Source organism: Nerophis lumbriciformis, linkage group LG21 (genome assembly GCF_033978685.3).
Source record: "Nerophis lumbriciformis linkage group LG21, RoL_Nlum_v2.1, whole genome shotgun sequence".
Lineage (NCBI taxonomy): Eukaryota > Metazoa > Chordata > Actinopteri > Syngnathiformes > Syngnathidae > Nerophis > Nerophis lumbriciformis.
The window spans coordinates 29,405,001-29,423,795 of NC_084568.2; the positions used below are offsets into that span (position 1 = coordinate 29,405,001).

Sequence of the window (18,795 nt, forward strand, 5' to 3'; positions counted from 1 at the left end):
GCTCACCTTTGTGCATTCACACACAGCATAAAAGGTTTGGTGGACAAAATGAGACAAAGAAGGAGTGGCATAAAACACGTGGCAGCGTCGGAGAAAGTTGCACATTTAAACAAACTACGATGAATTAAAGGACCGCTGAAATTAGTGGGACAAAACGGTGCTGGCCAAATACTCTCATCAGTGGAGCATGTATAATATAAATAGTGTGATTTCTAATAATTAGGGAGGTTTGTGTCATTCTTGTCCTCCTACAGAAATCATATTCAAACTATAAATATATTTTTTCCCCCCATCTTTTTCCATTTTCGCACATTTTTGAAAAAGCCTGGGCGCTAAAGAGCTGCATGCTTCCAATATGTTATATGTGTATATGTATATATATGCATATGTATGGATGTATACATATATATAGATACATATCTTCTTTTTTATTTTATTTTATTTTTTACTATTTATGTTACTAAATTATTGTGTATGCACCTTAGAGTATCCGCTCCAATTTTGTTGTTCTTTGAACCTGTTCACTGTAATAATGACAAATAAAACTCTATTCTATTCAATTCAATATGTAAAATAAACAACATTTCTAGTATCTTTAGTAGCATTATCACTGGAGGACAAGGCTAAACCCAGGAAATGGCACGCCAATAGCTAAGCTAACCGCTAAGAAAGCTTGAAACAACACCAACAAATAAATGTAGATGGAAGCAGATATTAACAGGAAATTGATAAGTAGATTATTAGGAGTCTGGGCGTATTGTTCTAAATATTGATATTGTCGATACAAAGTTGGGTAATGGTGTCAAATCAATACTAGCGTAATTTCTCAATTTTTCCTGACAGAGTTTATGCGACAGCCAATTTCCTCTATGGAAGGTAACATGGTAAAAAATAAAGCTTTAAATAATTACTTCAAAATGTCATTAATTATTTATCATTTGAATGTGTTCTTAAATGTGAAGATCATTTATTCAATGTAAATTTACATTTAATTATTTCAGAAACGTCTTAAATGTTGATTATTCATCTATTGAATGATTTATACTTATTTAGGTAATATTTTAAAATGTACATATTTATTTTTGCCCCATTTTCAGCGCTTCATGGATTTATTCAACCCTTGTATGGTGTTCGGGTCTGTGGGACCCGTTTAAATTTTTTAATTAAAAGAAACATTATACAATTAATTACTTTTTCAAACTGAGACTCACTGACTTTGGCTCATTTTCTGTGAAGAACATATATCAGAATACATATTTAATGACCACACACCATACATCCCCCCTTACACATTTCTATTACATATAAGATGTCCGGGTCCACAGGGCCCGGGGCTAATAGAAGTGTGGAAATTGATGTTCTGTGTACCACACACACACACACACAGCAGGTCTAGACAGGAGGAGGACAGAGTGTAGGTACACAGAACATCAGAGGGTCAAATGTGCGAGAAAATGAGAGCAGACAGTGTTGACAAACAATGTTGCAACTCTTGTGTGGGAACCGCAGGTGCAGAAACACAAAAGAAGAATCCCTGTGGGATGCAGAAACTGGCAGAGAAATTTTCCGTGCAACGTTCAAATTGTTGTTACTCAGCCAGCGTTTGTGGGTCTCATGGACCCGTTGCATTTTGTGGCTCTTAATGCCTCACAATCAAACACTTTTATGTTAAAATACTGAACAGATGTTTACCTTATCCCAATAAACATCTGTCAACTCAGCGTCAAAGTTGGTAGGCGGATCCTGACACCTGATTGGTTACTCGGCACTTGCAATGATAGGACTAGATCCGTGTTAGCCCCGCCCACTGTCTTTGACAGACAGAATCAATCCATGAAGCGCTGACACCACGAAATTATTTGCAAAAGCAGTATCGGCGATACCAGCTCTTGGATCGATACCAAAGTCCCCAGTATCGCCTGTTTCTAGTGGCAAGTGCGATTCAGGATGGCCACAGTGTCAAAGGTAATATAGGATAGGACTTTATTGTCATTGCACAAGTGCAACAAAACTAGCACAAACCCGTTCAAGATTAGACAAACAGTGTACAGGGTTACAGAACCGGAACGCTGATGGGTCGCCAAAGGCGCCCAGTAAAAGATAAGAAAAAGGTTAAAAAGCTGGGGAAGAAGATGAGTAAAAAAATACAATCTAGACTGGGCTCCTAAGGGGGCCTAGTCTGGAGTGGGAAAAAACTCCATGCAGTGCACACATAAACACGTTACATTAAGGAGTTGGGGCCCTGGAGGTCGACTGCTGCTATGAAGCGCTGCCAGCCGTCCATCGCCCCGAGGGGAAATATGAATATATTTCACCCACGGTTGATTTATCACTCAGCTTTGACGTAGGCGGCCAACAATAAGGTTGCGAGTTTGAAACATTCTGTCCAAGTAGCAAAAACAAACAATAGACGTCCAACATACTGATGTGACACTTTTTGTGTTGTACCTCAGAGCCCAAGACCGCGAGTGCAGGTGTCTCCAACAACGTCGGGGCCTCTCAGGGTCCATGTGCAGGTGGGGCCCCCCTGGCACCGTCCCTAGGTGGGCTCTTTGCTGGCGGCTTTCCCACACTCAGGCCCATAAAGCAACGTGACGTGGTGGGCAGGACCTCAGGTTTGTGATGTTGGTGGTCCGGGCTCTTCAGGCCAGGGGCCCCCAAACTGACGGGGACCCCTTCCTGTATAAAATCCTGATTTCAATTAAACTGCTACTAAAGGTACTAAAATATTCAAATAATACAGTATAGCATTGCTAATCGGTAGCTGGCAACAAACACGCTAATCGTTAGCTTGTAGCGCAATCTGCTAATCGCTAGCTATCTTAAATGCTAACATTTAAGGTTAAAGATATAAATAGATGTAAACTAGTAAGCTACCAAATGTTTATATACAACATTACCCAGAAGGCTTAGTGCTGGAGACAGGAACCAAAAGTTGGTCCGGGCTACGCGGAAAGACTTTGTACCTTTTTAGTCTGCTAATTGCTTGCTGGCAACTTTCGGGATAAAGCTAGCGAGCTGGTATCTTATACATCATACTGCTAATAGCTAGCTGGCAACTAAAGCGCTAATCGTGAGCTGGAAACTGGTGCGCTAATTGTTGGCTAGTAGCTTTCGAGCTATCTTAAATGCATGTTTAAGATATTCAAATATACTCATAAAACAGTATGGCACTGCTAATTGCTAGCTGGGTACTAGTGTGTTAATCGCTAGCTGGCAATTAGCACACTAATCGCGTGCATTTTAACATTTAAGATAGATGTGTAAAGGTTAAATAAATATAAATACAACCGCTAGCTGCAAAGAGGTGCGCTAATCGTTAACTGGTGGCTAATTGCTAGCTATCGTAAAATGCATGTTTAAGATATTTGAATATACTCATAATACAGTATGGCACTGCTAATGGCTAGCTGGGTACTAGCGTGCTAATTGCTAGCTGGCAATTGGAGCGCTAATCGCGAGCAATCTAACATTTAAGATAGATCAAGTTTAGATAAATATATAAATACAATCGCTAGCTGGAAACTGGTGCGCTGATCGTTAACTGGTGGCTAATTGCTAGCTATCGTAAAATGCATGTTTAAGATATTTGAATATACTCATAATACAGTATGGCACTGCTAATGCCTAGCTGGGTACTAGCGTGCTAATTGCTAGCTGGCAGTTGGAGCGCTAATCGCGTGCATTTTAACATTTAAGATAGATATATAAAGGTTAGATAAATATATAAATACAACCGCTAGCTGCAAAGTGGTGCGCTAATCGTTAACTGGTGGCTAATTGCCAGCTATCGTAAATGCATGTTTAAGATATTTGAATATACTCATAATACAGTATGGCACTGCTAATCGCTAGCTGGGTACTAGTGTGCTAATTGCTAGCTGGCAATTAGAGCGCTAATCACTAGCAATCTAACATTTAAGATAGATAAAATTCAGGTAAATAGATGAGGTGGCGACTTGTCCAGGGTGTACCCCGCCTTCCGCCCGATTGTAGCTGAGATAGGCTCCAGCGCCCCCCGCGACCCCAAAAGGGAATAAGCGGTAGAAAATGGATGGATGGGATATAAATACAATCGCTAGCTGGAAACTGGTGCGCTGATCGTTAACTGGTGGCTAAATACTATCTATCGTAAATGCATGTTTAAGATATTTGAATATACTCATAATACAGTATGGTACTGCTAATTGCTAGCTGGATACTAGTGTGCTAATCGCTAGCTGGCAATTAAAGAGCTAATCGCGAGTAATCTAACATTTATAGATAGATAAAGTTTAGATAAATATATAAATACAACCGCTAGCTGGAAACTGGTGCGCTGATCGTTAACTGGTGGCTAATTGCTAGCTATCATAAAATGCATGTTTAAGATATTTGAAAATACTCATAATACAGTATGGCACTGCTAATGGCTAGCTGGGTACTAGCGTGCTAATCACTAGCTGGCAATTAGAGGGCTAATCGCGAGCAATCTAACATTTAAGATGGATAAAGTTTAGATAAATATATAAATACAATCGCTGGTGCGCTGATCGTTAACTGGTGGCTAATTGCTAGCTATTGTAAATGCAGGTTTAAGATAATGAAATATATTTAAATAACATGATACGGCACCGTTAATTGCTAGCTGGCAAATAGGGTGCTAAACGCTAGCTATCTTACAGGCTAACATGAATTGAGCATGTATTTATTTTAAACCTCTGCGGACCCCCTGGGGGCCGGGCACCCTTGTTGATGATGGTGATTCCTAAACGCCAGTGTTTGTGTCTTCTAGTGTACCGCTCCAGCTCATCGGCCTCCCTCAAGCCGCTGTGGACCACGCCCACTTTCGCGGACCGTCCACCCACCACCGCCTCCTCTTCCGCCCCGCCCTCGCCCACTCACGGCGCCAAGCACCTGGCCCCGCTACCCGCTGCGCCGCCTCCCGCACCCTCTGCTCCTCCGCCGCCGCCGCCGCCACCCTTCCAGGACCGCCCGACAAGCAAGCCCCCGCCTCTTCCCTCCTGCCCTCCTCCTCCGCCCCCGTCTCACCCCACCAAGCCCACCTGGCTGCCCATCCAGCAGCACCAACACTCTGCCCACCTGCAGCCGTCGACTCCGCCCCCGCCTCCACCCCCGCCTCCACCGTACCACCCTCCATCTCTACCGGGGGACCGCTCCTCGTGGTGCTTCTACCCTCCACCGCCCCCAATAGTGTGCACACAAACGGCCCGGTTCCCCATCCTGCGTGACTACAACCCGCTCGGACCTCCGCCCCCGCCGCCACCTCTACCTGCTTCTTACACCCCCAGCTGCCTGGCCACTCAGCCGCCGCCTCCGCCCAAGATCCCCGCTGTCCCGTCACCGGCATTGCGCTTCCCGCCGGCGTCGTACCCCTGCAACGCCCCGACCCGACGGCCGCCCGCCGTGCCGAGAAGCGCAGGTGGGTCCCAGAAACCTTTGTCTTCACCAGGTCTTGTAACCTGACCACAGTCGGGAGCACCAGATCACATTTTCATGGATTTTTCATGCTAAAGATCACATTTCTCCCCTCCCCGTCTAAGCAGCTGCCAGTCGCCTGGCTCCTCCCCCAGTCCCTCCAGCACGCTCCTCATCCACTGAGCTGACCGCCCGCATTCCTCCCCCTCCACCTCCCCCTCCGCCCCTACCCCCGTCAAGTGTCAGGAACGGACACCTGCACAGTCTGGGTGAGAATGATGCTCCGGAATTGAAATACAACCCGGTCATATTTCAAGCTAGTTCTTGGTGCGGTATAGGTCGGTTGGTAGAGTGGCCGTGACAGCAACTTGAGGGTTCCAGGTTCGATTTCCGCTTCCGCCATCCTAGTCACTGCCGTCGTGTCCTTGGGCAAGACACTTTACCCACTTGCTCCCAGTCCCACACACACTGGTTTAAATGTAACTTGGATATTGGGTTTCACTATGTAAAGAGCTTTGAGTCGCTAGAGAAAAGCGCTATATAAATATAATTAACTTCACTCCAAATAAAGAGCTAAATTTAAAATGCTAACATTCCGCACACGCTAGCAAGATTAAATGACCAAAAAAAACACGTCTTAGGTGAATACCTGCAAAAAAGCTATAAAAGCTAGCATGATCGTTAGCATGCTAATATGCTAGCAAGAGCGTTAGCATGCTAATATGCTAACGTCAACGTGCCAACGGTTAGCTTGACACAAAGCATGTTAATGTTAGCATGTCGACATGCTAACAATAACGTTAACAACGCAACATGCTAACAGTGGTATCACTGCCGAATCGACTGAGCCACCCAATCCGCCATCACATGCGCTGCTGTTACAAAACGCATGCGCTAACACACTAACTTCATCGAAATAAATCGCAAAAAAAACCAACGTAAAATGCACTAAAGGGTTTGTTTGGATATGCAACGAATCATTTTCGAAAAATGAAGTTACGGTAATACAACTACCAAATGTGTCGCCCGGATTCAAAGTTTAACTGAAAAGGGTAGCTTTGTGGATTGAAAAAAGCGATTTTTATTTTTAAAGTGCGGTTTACGATTATTTCAGGTTATCAGTTGCTACTTTGACAAAGCCGTGTTTAAAAAACAAAGATAAATGCCTATATTTTGAAAAACAAAAAACAAAAAAACTGCCTGCCGTAAAGTAAGGAACAGAAGGGGCTGACAGATTGGGAAGCCCAGTAATGTATAGCGTGTTAACATGCTAACAGCTAGCATTTGTCAAGTACCAAAATAACAGACAATGAGGTGTACGCCTTTTAAAATAGCTATAAAAAAAAAACGTAGTATGCGAGCAACTGACTAACATTAGCAAAAATCGTGAAAAAAGCTAGTTTGGTTTTAGCATGTTAACATGCTAGCATGCTAAATTCTGGTTTGAATTGGTTGAGAAATGTTGAAATAGTAACACTTAGTAGAGAATAAGTGTTGGGGAAAAAAAGGTATCACGATAGCAACTGACTAACATTAGCAAAAATTGTTAAGAAAGCTAGTTTGGTTTTAGCATGTTAACATGCAAAATTCTGGTTTGAATTGGTTGAGAAATGTTGAAATAGTAACACTTAGTAGAGAATAAGTGTTGGGGAAAAAAAAGGTAGGATGTTAGCAACTGACTAACATTAGCAAAAATTGTTAAGAAAGCTAGTTTAGTTATAGAATGCTATTCTGGTTTGAATTGGTTGAGAAACGTTGAAATAGTAACACTTAGTAGAGAATAAGTGTTGAAAAAAAGGTAGCATGCTAGCAACTGACTAACATTAGCAAAAATTGTTAAGAAAGCTAGTTTGGTTTTAGCATGTTAACATGCTAGCATGCTAAATTCTGGTTTGAATTGGTTGAGAAACGTTGAAATAGTAACACTTAGTAGAGAATAAGTGTTGAAAAAAAGGTAGCATGCTAGCAACTGACTAACATTAGCAAAAATTGTTAAGAAAGCTAGTTTGGTTTTAGCATGTTAACATGCTAGCATGCTAAATTCTGGTTTGAATTGGTTGAGAAACGTTGAAATAGTAACACTTAGTAGAGAATAAGTGTTGAAAAAAAGGTAGCATGCTAGCAACTGACTAACATTAGCAAAAATTGTTAAGAAAGCTAGTTTGGTTTTAGCATGTTAACATGCTAGCATGCTAAATTCTGGTTTGAATTGGTTGAGAAACGTTGAAATAGTAACACTTAGTAGAGAATTAGTGTTGGGAAAAAAAGGTAGCAACCTAGCAACTGACTAACATTAGCAAAAATTGTGAAAAAAGCTAGTTTGGTTTTAGCATGCTAAATTCTGGTTTGTATTGGTTGAGAAACGTTGAAATTGTAACACTTAGTAGAGTATAAGTGTTGAAAAAAAAAGTAGCATGCTAGCAACTGACTAACATTAGCAAAAATGGTTAAGAAAGCTAGTTTAGTTTTAGCATGTTAACATGCTAGCATGCTAAATTCTGGATTGAATTGGTTGAGAAACATTGAAATAGTAACACTTAGGGTGACCATTTCCATGATACCAAAAAGGAGGACATTATGCGGCATATCAATAAATTACTATGGTGTACATAGGACTCTGGTATACTCTTATTTATAGTACAATTTTGAGTGGTTTAAAGATTATGTTTGTGTGGCTGAATAGGAAAAAATATTAAAGTCAAGTGTTTGTTAACAGTATTTGTATTTATTCAATACATTGTGGTGTTCAAAAAGTGACCACTGAGATGAATCTTTTCAAGTGCAGAGTGCCACAAAGCATAACATGTGTGGACTTAAATGTAGTTAACATATATAATTTAAAAAAAATGCCACAAAAATGTTTCCACATCAACATCAAGGCTGCTTGCTGCATATCTGGTTGCGTTATGCAGAATATGGGCCAAACAGTTTGCAGTGAGCACATCTTTTTGGCTCAGTTTCAGCTTCTGATACACTGTTATGTTTGCCACAATTTACACTGGCATTGTCTGCTGCATATGCAGACATGTTTTTCACCTCTAAGCCAGACATCTCAAGTTTTGCCAGCAGCTGGTTTGTTATGGCTTCTGACGTTTCGTTGCTGTCACTATAAAAATCCAACAGGACATGTTGGATGCCTTCATCAAAGTGAAAATACTTTACCACAATGGGAAAACACTTGTTTGTTCCTTTATTTGAGGCGTCGGTTGCCACGGAAAAGGGTAGGTTGTTTTCTTTTATGTAGTCGGTATGTTCCTGTACCGAATAGTGAGCGATGACGTTCTCTCACAATGCCTTGGCTTTTGTTCGGCCACAGGCCATCCCTTTAGCTGTGGGATAGTCACTGAAAATCTCCCGGTCCACTTTCATGCCACAGTCTAAACTTCTGTAGGACTGGTGATGCTTTACAGCAGTGGTTCTCAACCTTTTTTCAGTGATGTACCCCCTGTGAACATTTTTTTAATTCAAGTGCCCCCTAATCAGAGCAAAGCATTTTTGGTTGAAAAAAAGAGATAAAGAAGTAAAATACAGCACTATGTCATCAGTTTCTGATTTATTAAATTGTATAACAGTGCAAAATATTGCTCATTTGTAGTGGTCTTTCTTAAACTATTTGGAAAAAAATATGTAAAATAACTAAAAACTTGTTGAAAAATAAACAAGTGATTCAATTATAAATAAAGATTTCTACACATAGAAGTAATCATCAACTTAAAGTGCCCTCTTTGGGGATTGTAATAGAGATTCATCTGGATTCAGGAACTTAATTCTAAACATTTCTTCACAAAAAAAGAAATCTTTAACATCAATATTTATGGAACATGTCTACAAAAAATTTAGCTGTCAACACTGAATATTGCATTGTTGCATTTCTTTTCACACTTCTTTTTGACAGACATTTTAGTGAGGGTCAAACCATCATGGCATGGGTGAAACTCTGGGTTTATGGTAATGAATGGAATAGCCTACTTAATTTGATGTTCAGTTTATGAACTTACATTACATACCCCCAGGGTACCATTTGAGAACCACTGCTTTACAGCATGGTACACCTTGCACAGCTCCGCAGCAGTTATCTTGTCATCCAGGGGCGACGAAACTTCATGAAAAAATGTCCTCATTGAAGAGGTACCTGCCGCATGTTTATTACTTTTATGTTTATCCGTACCCGCCTGCCGTTCAATTGCAGCTTTCCCCTGATTACTTACGTCGACATCACATCGACAAAGTGTGCAGAAGCCATGGAATGAGTCTCGGCTGCTTTTCGTTATAAATTCGTGCTCTTTTATCCATTCAGAATTAAACGAGGTCTTGCGTTTTGGCATGATGCTAACTTTCTGTCAATGTTATGCCACATGGACCCTTGTTTACTTTTTTAACCAATGATAAGCAGATTTGTATCCGACACAGCTCTTAGCCAATCATTTGATACGTTACTGCGTTGGGGGCATTTTTTACGGTCTTTGATTGGCTATCGCGCTGCAGCCCAGCAAAGATGAAAAAACTCCGCTCAAGCCTAGTGCCTCAAAAAGGAGGACAAATACGTGTCCGGCTTGAAGCTGCGCCGGACGCCGGACAGGGCATTAAAAATCCGGACTGTCCGGCCTAAATCCGGACACCTGGTCACCTTAGTAACACTTAGTAGAGAATAAGTGTTGAAAAAAAAGTTAGCATGCTCGCAACTGACTAACATTAGCAAAAATTGTTAAAAAAGCTAGTTTAGTTTTAGCATGTTAACATGCTAGCATGCTAAATTCTGGTTTGAATTGGTTGAGAAACGTTGAAATAATAACACTTAGTAGAGAATAAGTGTTGAAAAAAAGGTAGCATGCTAGCAACTGACTAACATTAGCACAAATTGTTAAAGCTAGTTTGGTTTTAGCATGTTAACTTGATAAATTCTGGTTTGAATTGGTTGAGAAACGTTGAAATAGTAACACTTAGTAGAGAATAAGTGTTGAAAAAAAAGGTAGCATGCTCGCAACTGACTAATATTAGCAAAAATTGTTAAACAAGCTAGTTTAGTTTTAGCATGCTAACATGATAGCATGCTAAATTCTGGTTTGAATTGGTTGAGAAACGTTGAAATAGTAACACTCAGTAGAGAATAAGTGTTGGAAAAAAAAAGGTAGCATGCTAGCAATTGACTAACATTAGCAAAAATTGCGAAAAAAGCTAGTTTGGTTTTAGCATGCTAAAATGCTAGCATGCTAAATTCTGGTTTGAATTGGTTGAGAAACGTTGAAATAGTTACACTTAGTAGAGTATAACTGTTGAAAAAAAAAGTAGCATGCTAGCAACTGACTAACATTAGCAAAAATTGTTAAGAAAGCTAGTTTAGTTTTAGCATGTTAACATGCTAGCATGCTAAATTCTGGTTTGAATTGGTTGAGAAACGTTGAAATAGTAACACTCAGTAGAGAATAAGTGTTGGAAAAAAAAAGGTAGCATGCTAGCAATTGACTAACATTAGCAAAAATTGCGAAAAAAGCTAGTTTGGTTTTAGCATGCTAAAATGCTAGCATGCTAAATTCTGGTTTGAATTGGTTGAGAAACGTTGAAATAGTTACACTTAGTAGAGTATAAGTGTTGAAAAAAAAAGTAGCATGCTAGCAACTGACTAACATTAGCAAAAATTGTTAAGAAAGCTAGTTTAGTTTTAGCATGTTAACATGCTAGCATGCTAAATTCTGGTTTGAATTGGTTGAGAAACGTTGAAATAGTAACACTTAGTAGAGAATAAGTGTTGGGGAAAAAAGTTAGCATGCTAGCTACTGATTAACATTAGCACAAATTGTTAAAGCTAGTTTGGTTTTAGCATGTTAACGTGATAAATTCTGGTTTGAATTGGTTAAAAAACTTTGAAATAGTAACACTTAGTAGAGAATAAGTGTTGAAGAAAAGGTAGCATGCTCGCAACTGACTAATATTAGCAAAAATTGTTAAACAAGCTAGTTTAGTTTTAGCATGCTAACATGATAGCATGCTAAATTCTGGTTTGTATTGGTTGAGAAACGTTGAAATAGTAACACTTAGTAGAGAATAAGTGTTGAAAAAAAAGGTAGCATGCCAGCAATTGACTAACATTAGCAAACATCGTTAAGAACGCTAGTTTAGTTTTAGCATGTTAACATGCTAGCATGCTAAATTCTGGTTTGAATTGGTTGAGAAACGTTGAAATAGTAACACTTAGTAGAGAATAAGTGTTGGGAAAAAAAAGTAGCATGCTAGCAACTGACTAACATTAGCAAAAATTGTTAAACAATCTAGTTTAGTTTTAGCATGCTAACATGCTAGCATGCTAAATTCTGGTTTGAATTGGTTAAAAAACGTTGAAATAGTAACACTTAGTAAATAAATGATAAATGGGTTGTACTTGTATAGCGCTTTTCTACCTTCAAGGTACTCAAAGCGCTTTGACACTACTTCCACATTTACCCATTCACACACACATTCACACACTGATGGAGGGAGCTGCCATGCAAGGCGCTAACCAGCACCCATCAGGAGCAAGGGTGAAGTGTCTTGCTCAGGACACAACGGACATGACGAGGTTGGTACTAGGTGGGGATTGAACCAGGGACCCTCGGGTCGCGCACAGCCACTCTTCCACTGCGCCACGCCGCCCGTGTTGTGGGAAAGTGGGAAATCCGGGGATTTTTTGGGCATAAAAAGGAAATGTCCTAAATGAGCGGAATGGTTTGATAGAAAATGTCTTGATGAAAAACGTGGGAGAAGTAGTTCCGGGGAAAACAGAAACTTTTGGAACTGTGAAAAGTGTGAGTCTGAATGTTCAGAATGAGTGGAATGCTTTGACTTTGAAAAAATGCAAAAAAAATAAAAAATTGTCCTGGAAATGTGGGAATATTTAAAAAATGAGTGGAACATTTCCCAAGTGGAATGTTGTGAAGAAGGAACAATAAGTGAAGTCGTGAAGCATCTTTATGTTTGGGTCTATTAACTTTCCACATGAGTAACACTTCATGACAACAATGAACATTTCAAGTGGACACTCGTCCTCCAGTGATAACACTACTCTTCTCCTTCCAGATGACTTTGAGTCCAAGTTCCAGTTCCACCCCTTAGAAGATCTACCTCCTCCCGATGAATTCAAGCCTTTTCCTCGCATCTACCCGAGCAAAGAAAACCCAGGTATTTAAAAACAAAAAAGAAAATGCTAAAATCTCTCGTCTTTTCATTCGGTGATGTTTTCCTTTCACTTGTCATGGTCTCTAACAGTTAACTCCGCCCCCCACGGGATCAGGCCACACCTCAGATGAGCCTCATCACCCACGCAAGTTCACATTGCAAAGACAATAGCAAGATTCAGAGAGGAATGTTTTGAATTTGTGAGAGAGGAGGACTCACCCTACTCAGCCACTAAATCGCTGCCATTTGCTTGTAGTATCACTCTTAAAATAAACCTGTTTGTGTGTGTGTGTGTGTGTGTGTGTGTGTATATATATATATATATATATATATATATATATATATATATATATACACATACATACATACATGTGTATATATATATATATACACACACATACAGTCAAGAAAATAAGTATTTGAACACCCTGCTATTTTGCAAGTTCTCCCACTTACAAATCATGGAGGGGTCTGAAATTTTCATGGTAGGTGCATGTCCACTGTATGAGAGATAACCTAAAAAGAAAAATCCAGAAATCACAATCTATGATTTTTTAACAATTTATTTGTGTGATACAGGTGAAAATAAGTATTTGAACACCAACATTAATATTTGGTAGAGTAGCCTTTGTTTGCAATTACAGAGTTCAAACGTTTCCTGTAGTTCTTCACCAGGTTTGCACAGACTACAGGAGGGATTTCTGCCCACTCCTCCACACAGATCTTCTCTAGATCAGTCAGGTTTCTGGGCTGTCGCTGAGTAACACAGACTTTCAGCTCCCTCCAAAGATTTTCAATTGGATTTAGGTCTGGAGACTGGCTAGGCCACTCCAGAACCTTGATATGGTTCTTACAAAGCCACTTCTTGGTTTTCCTGGCTGTGTGCTTTGGGTCATTGTCATGTTGGAAGATCCAGCCATGACTCATCTTCAATGATCTGACTGAGGGAAGGAGGTTTTTGGCCAAAATCTCACAATACATGGCTGCAGTCATCCTCTCCTTAATACAGTACAGTCGTCCTGTCCCATGAGCAGAAAAACACCCCCAAAGCATGATGCTACCACCCCCATGCTTCACAGTAGGGCTGGTGTTCTTGGGATGCTACGCATCATTCTTCTTCCTCCAAACACACACAGTGGAATTATGACCAAAAAGGTCAATTTTGGTCTCATCTGTCCACAAAACTTTCTCCCATGACTCCTCTGGATCATCCAAATGGTCATTGGCAAACTTAAGACGGGCCTTAACATGTGCTGGTTTAAGCAGGGGAACCTTCCGTGCCATGCATGATTTCAAAGCATGACGTCTTAGTGTATTACCAACAGTGACCATGGAAACAGTGGTCCCAGCTCTTTTCAGGTCATTGACCAAGTCCTGCCGTGTAGTCCTGGGCTGATTCCTCACCTTTATTAGCATCATTGAGACCCCACGAGGTGATATCTTGCATGGGGCTCCACTCCGATTGAGATTGACCGTCATGTTTAGCTTCTTCCATTTTCTAATGATTGCTCCAACAGTGGACCTTTTTTCACCAAGCTGCTTGGCAATTTCTCCGTAGCCCTTTCCATCCTTGTGGAGTTGTACAATTTTGTCTCTGGTGTCTTTGGACAGCTCTTTGCTCTTAGCCATGCTGAATGTTTGGGTCTTACTGATTGTATGGGGTGGACAGGTGTATTTATGCAGCTAACGACCTCACACAGGTGCATCTGATTCAGGATAATACAGTGGAGTGGAGGAGGACTTTTAAAGGCGGACTAACAGGTCTTTGAGGGTCAGAATTCTAGCTGATAGACAGGTGTTCAAATACTTATTTTCAGCTGTATCACACGAATAAATTGTTAAAAAATCATAGATTGTGATTTCTGGATTTTTCTTTTTAGGTTATCTCTCATACAGTGGACATGCACCTACCGTGAAAATTTCAGACCCCTCCATGATTTCTAAGTGGGAGAACTTGCAAAATAGCAGGGTGTGTATATATGTGTGTGTATATCAGTGACGTGCGGTGAGGTTGATGGCTGGTGAGGCACTGACTTCATCACAGTCAGATTTACAAACATATGAACCCTAAAGAGTATCTTATTCACCATTTGATTGGCAGCAGTTAACGGGTTATGTTTAAAAGCTCATACCAGCATTCTTCCCTGCTTGGCACTCAGCATCAAGGGTTGGAATTGGGGGTTAAATCACCAAAAATGATTCCCGGGCGCGGTGCCGCTGCTGTCCACTGCTCCCCTCACCTCCCAGGGGGTGATCAAGGGATGGGTCAAATGCAGAGGACAGATTTCATTACACCTAGTGTGTGTGTGACAATCATTGGTACTTTAACTTAACTCTAACTTTACACATACAAACTGTAGCACACAAAAAAGCACATTTAATAAAAAAAAACGTTATTATGGTCTTACCTTTACTAAGTTATAAATGAAGTCCATTCGCCGCTGTTGTGCTGGATTAATGCACCTCCTGACAGGAGTGTTACATCTAAAGCCCTCATTTACACTTTCCACGTGCAAGATTTAATCTATTTAAAAAAGTGTAACCGAGGGTTTATAAATGTCACCTATACTGTATGAAACTACAAAATAACAAACACGGAGGCTCCAGTTTACACGAGGACCACTTTATTTACCTTCTTTCAAAAACCTCCGCTCCACTACAACATGTCATCACTTCCGCTCTTGGCGCCTTCAAAATAAGAGCTCAAGGCATATACTGTATAACAGCGCATAACAGGAATTTAACATCACAAAGAGGAAAGCCCATAAAAATAGGTTCCAAAAGTTATTTAATAAGAAGCCAAAAAATGCAAAAACAATAATGTTCGTGTTGGAGGAGTTGTGAATTAGATACATCTGCAGTCTGCAGGCGTACCTAATGTTGTGGCTCAGCAGTCATTCGCAACTCCTCCAACACGAACATTATTGTTTTTGCACTTTTTGGCTTCTTATGAAATAACTTTTTTAAATAGATTCAATCTTGCACGTGGAAAGTTTAAGTGTGGGCTTTAGTTGATATAACACTCCCATCAGGGGTTGCCGTGCATTCTACGGCGGGGTTGCAGGAGGCGGGGCTACTGGAGCCTCAGCCAGTGCGTCTTTTGCAGCCGTTTTATGATCGCTCAGCACAAGAAATACTTTACACACATACAGTTGTTGACAAAATACACTGTACATTATATACCTCAGCTAACTAAACTATGGAAATGTATCACTGCACAGCAGACCAGCAGTTAGCCGAGTCCGTCCATGTTGAGGCACTGAGTGACGTGCCTCGACTGGCTGCTGTTCACCGCACCGTCTCTTCTCAGTATTTGAACGGCAAATGTGAAAATTCAGCGATTTTGAATAAAAATTATCTAAAACTGGTGAAGTTAAATGGAAAATAACTTTATAGTATAATCACTGGATACATTTAACAATTTAATACATATTTTTTTCTTTTTAAATTTTTTTTCTTTCCATGATGGCAGGTGAGGCCCTCTAGTGACTGCACGTCACTGATATCTACATATATATATATGTATATATATATATATATATATATATATATACACACACACACACACACACACACATATATATACACACAGTATATCTACATATATATATATATATATATATATGTATATGTATATATATATCTATGTATATATATATATATATATATATATATACTGTATATATATACACATACATATATTTATGTGTACATGTATATGTATATATATATATATGTATACATACACTATACATATATACACACGTGTATATATATAGATATATACATATGTGTATATATATAAAAATATCTATATATGTGTGTATATATATATACATACAGTATACATATATACACACGTGTATATATATACATATACAGTGTATATATATATATATATATAGATATATACACGTGTGTATATATATAAAAATATCTATATATAAATATATATATAGATATACATATATATAGATATATATACACACACGTGTATATGTATATATATATATATATATATATATATATATGTATATATAGATATAGATATACATATATATGTCTTATTTCTAACTCTGAATATGTTAGTAAACATATTGATCTACTCAGAATGTGTATTATTTTGTTGCAAAAAATAATGAATAAAGTAACTGTGAATAATAATCAAGAGTGACTTGATTTCCAGAATCTTTATAGAGCTGACAACACAGTTGGCCTACACACATTTATGTATTTACGTACACACACATATATACACGCACGCACACACTTAAGTATTTGTATTTACACCATTAATAATATATATATATATATATATACTATGCAAATATAAAAAACAGGAAGCTTTTAGTTATTTTTTTGAATTTGTTTGTTTGTAACTGGTTTTTAATCATTATTTACTTCAAGTTATTACAGTATGTCTACATACATATTTATTTATTAATACATTTTGGCCAAAGGGGCCACATTTCAATTTCTTACACACACTTGTTATTACATATGTTGGCCAGAGGGGGAGCACTTCATTTTTTACACACACTTATTTCATAAGTTGACCAGAGGGGGAGCACTTTTAAAACTGACACCCAGTCAATTTGAAAAATCCCTCCTTTTTGGGACCACCCTAATTTTGATAGATTTCACCACCAGGTGTGCAAATGAGACATTCTCTATTAGATGCAATGGTTTTCCGTAATGGGACCATGATTTGTGTCATCACTTGTTCACCGGTCCTCATATGTAAGGTACTTTTCCTTGTTGATGTCTCAAGGATAGAAGTACAAGAACACACACACACACACACACACACACACACACACACACACACACACACATACACACGCACACACGTTATTATTTGGAATGGGGACCAAGTTTTTGATCATCACTTGTCGAGACCACCCTTTCTACAGGTTGTGGAAGCATAAACAAAATGGTGTAAAATGACCACTGCCCAGTTAGCTCATACACGTCTTTAAATCTCTGGATTGGTGAAGTAACGTGCTGATCATTCTTACTGGGGGCCCTGGGGAAAAAGAGTTCATATGGTTCATGGGGACCAAATTTTAATAATTTTGCATAATTCACACAAATGTGTACGTGACTACTGAGGACCATTAAAAAAATGTTCTAATTAAATATGACATGATCCTCAGAATACAGCACTACAGCTGCCCTCTTATAGGAAGTTTCACCACTTAAATGTTAAAAGTAAATCCTGCATCTTCTGTGACATTACTGAAAACTGCTATTTAGCAGTAATGATAGCAACTCCGACTACCATATATAGAAGGATGGACAATTTTGAATGTGAATCATACTTTAAGGTAATAATGTTTTATAATCATGCTGTATGAAAATGTCATCCTAAGGAACACTAAACCAGATTTTGTTTTTGGAAAAATATATTAGTTTTAGTTTTTATATATTATATTAGTTTTGCTACAGCCCGACGAGGGGGCTGCTGTGCAAATGTCTCACACTCAAACTAACCAGTAAACATGTTTTATGGGCCAAAGCTTAAAAATCACTTAAGCATCTTCAGAATGGATCTGACTATCATTTAAAAAGGTTTCCTGTTTTTTTTTGTCTCCATACCGTCAGAGGTCCCCTAAAGGTGACTGTGTAAACAGAGCGATGTCCCCATTAAGTATGCATTGCCAGAACACACACACACACACACACACACACACACACACACACACACACACACACACACACACACACACACACACACACACACACACACACACACACACACACACACACACACACACACACACACACACACACACACAGGGTCGGAAGAGTATTTAGACTCCTTTAAGTTTGTCACGTTTTGTGTCATTGCAGCCATTTGCTAAAATCAGAAAAGTTCATTTTATTTCTCATTAACGTACACTCAGCACCGCATCTTGACAGAAAAAACCCGAAATGTATTCATATTTGCAAATGTACTATAAAACTCAAAAATCACTTAAGTATTCAGAGCCTTTGCTCAGTACTTAGTTGATGCACCTTTGGCAGCAATGACACCGCAAGTCTTTTTGAATACGATGCCACAAGCTTTGCACACCTCTCTTTGGGCACTTTCTCTCTTTCCTCTTTGCAGCACCTCTCAAGCTCATATGGCTTCTTGAGACATTTACGTGCGTCCTCTCATGATGGATGTCTCCATCGATTCTAGTGACGATACGAGAATCTGGTAAGCAGGGGCTATTCTTTTAA

The 18,795-nt window shown here is 39.3% G+C and overlaps 1 protein-coding gene across 1 annotated transcript in view; it reads left to right on the forward strand.

The window, feature by feature from the left end:
* Positions 1 to 12,836, forward strand: part of LOC133621447 (uncharacterized) — a 20,717-nt gene extending 7,881 nt beyond the window's left edge. Inside the window, exons 6-10 of the mRNA XM_061983506.1 lie at positions 2,454 to 2,615; positions 4,775 to 5,422; positions 5,547 to 5,687; positions 12,469 to 12,570; positions 12,658 to 12,836. Coding sequence (XP_061839490.1) covers positions 2,454 to 2,615; positions 4,775 to 5,422; positions 5,547 to 5,687; positions 12,469 to 12,570; positions 12,658 to 12,698 — 1,094 coding nt within the window. The 3' untranslated portion in view covers positions 12,699 to 12,836. The remainder of the gene's footprint in view (positions 1 to 2,453; positions 2,616 to 4,774; positions 5,423 to 5,546; positions 5,688 to 12,468; positions 12,571 to 12,657) is intronic.
* Positions 12,837 to 18,795: the final 5,959 nt, after the last annotated feature.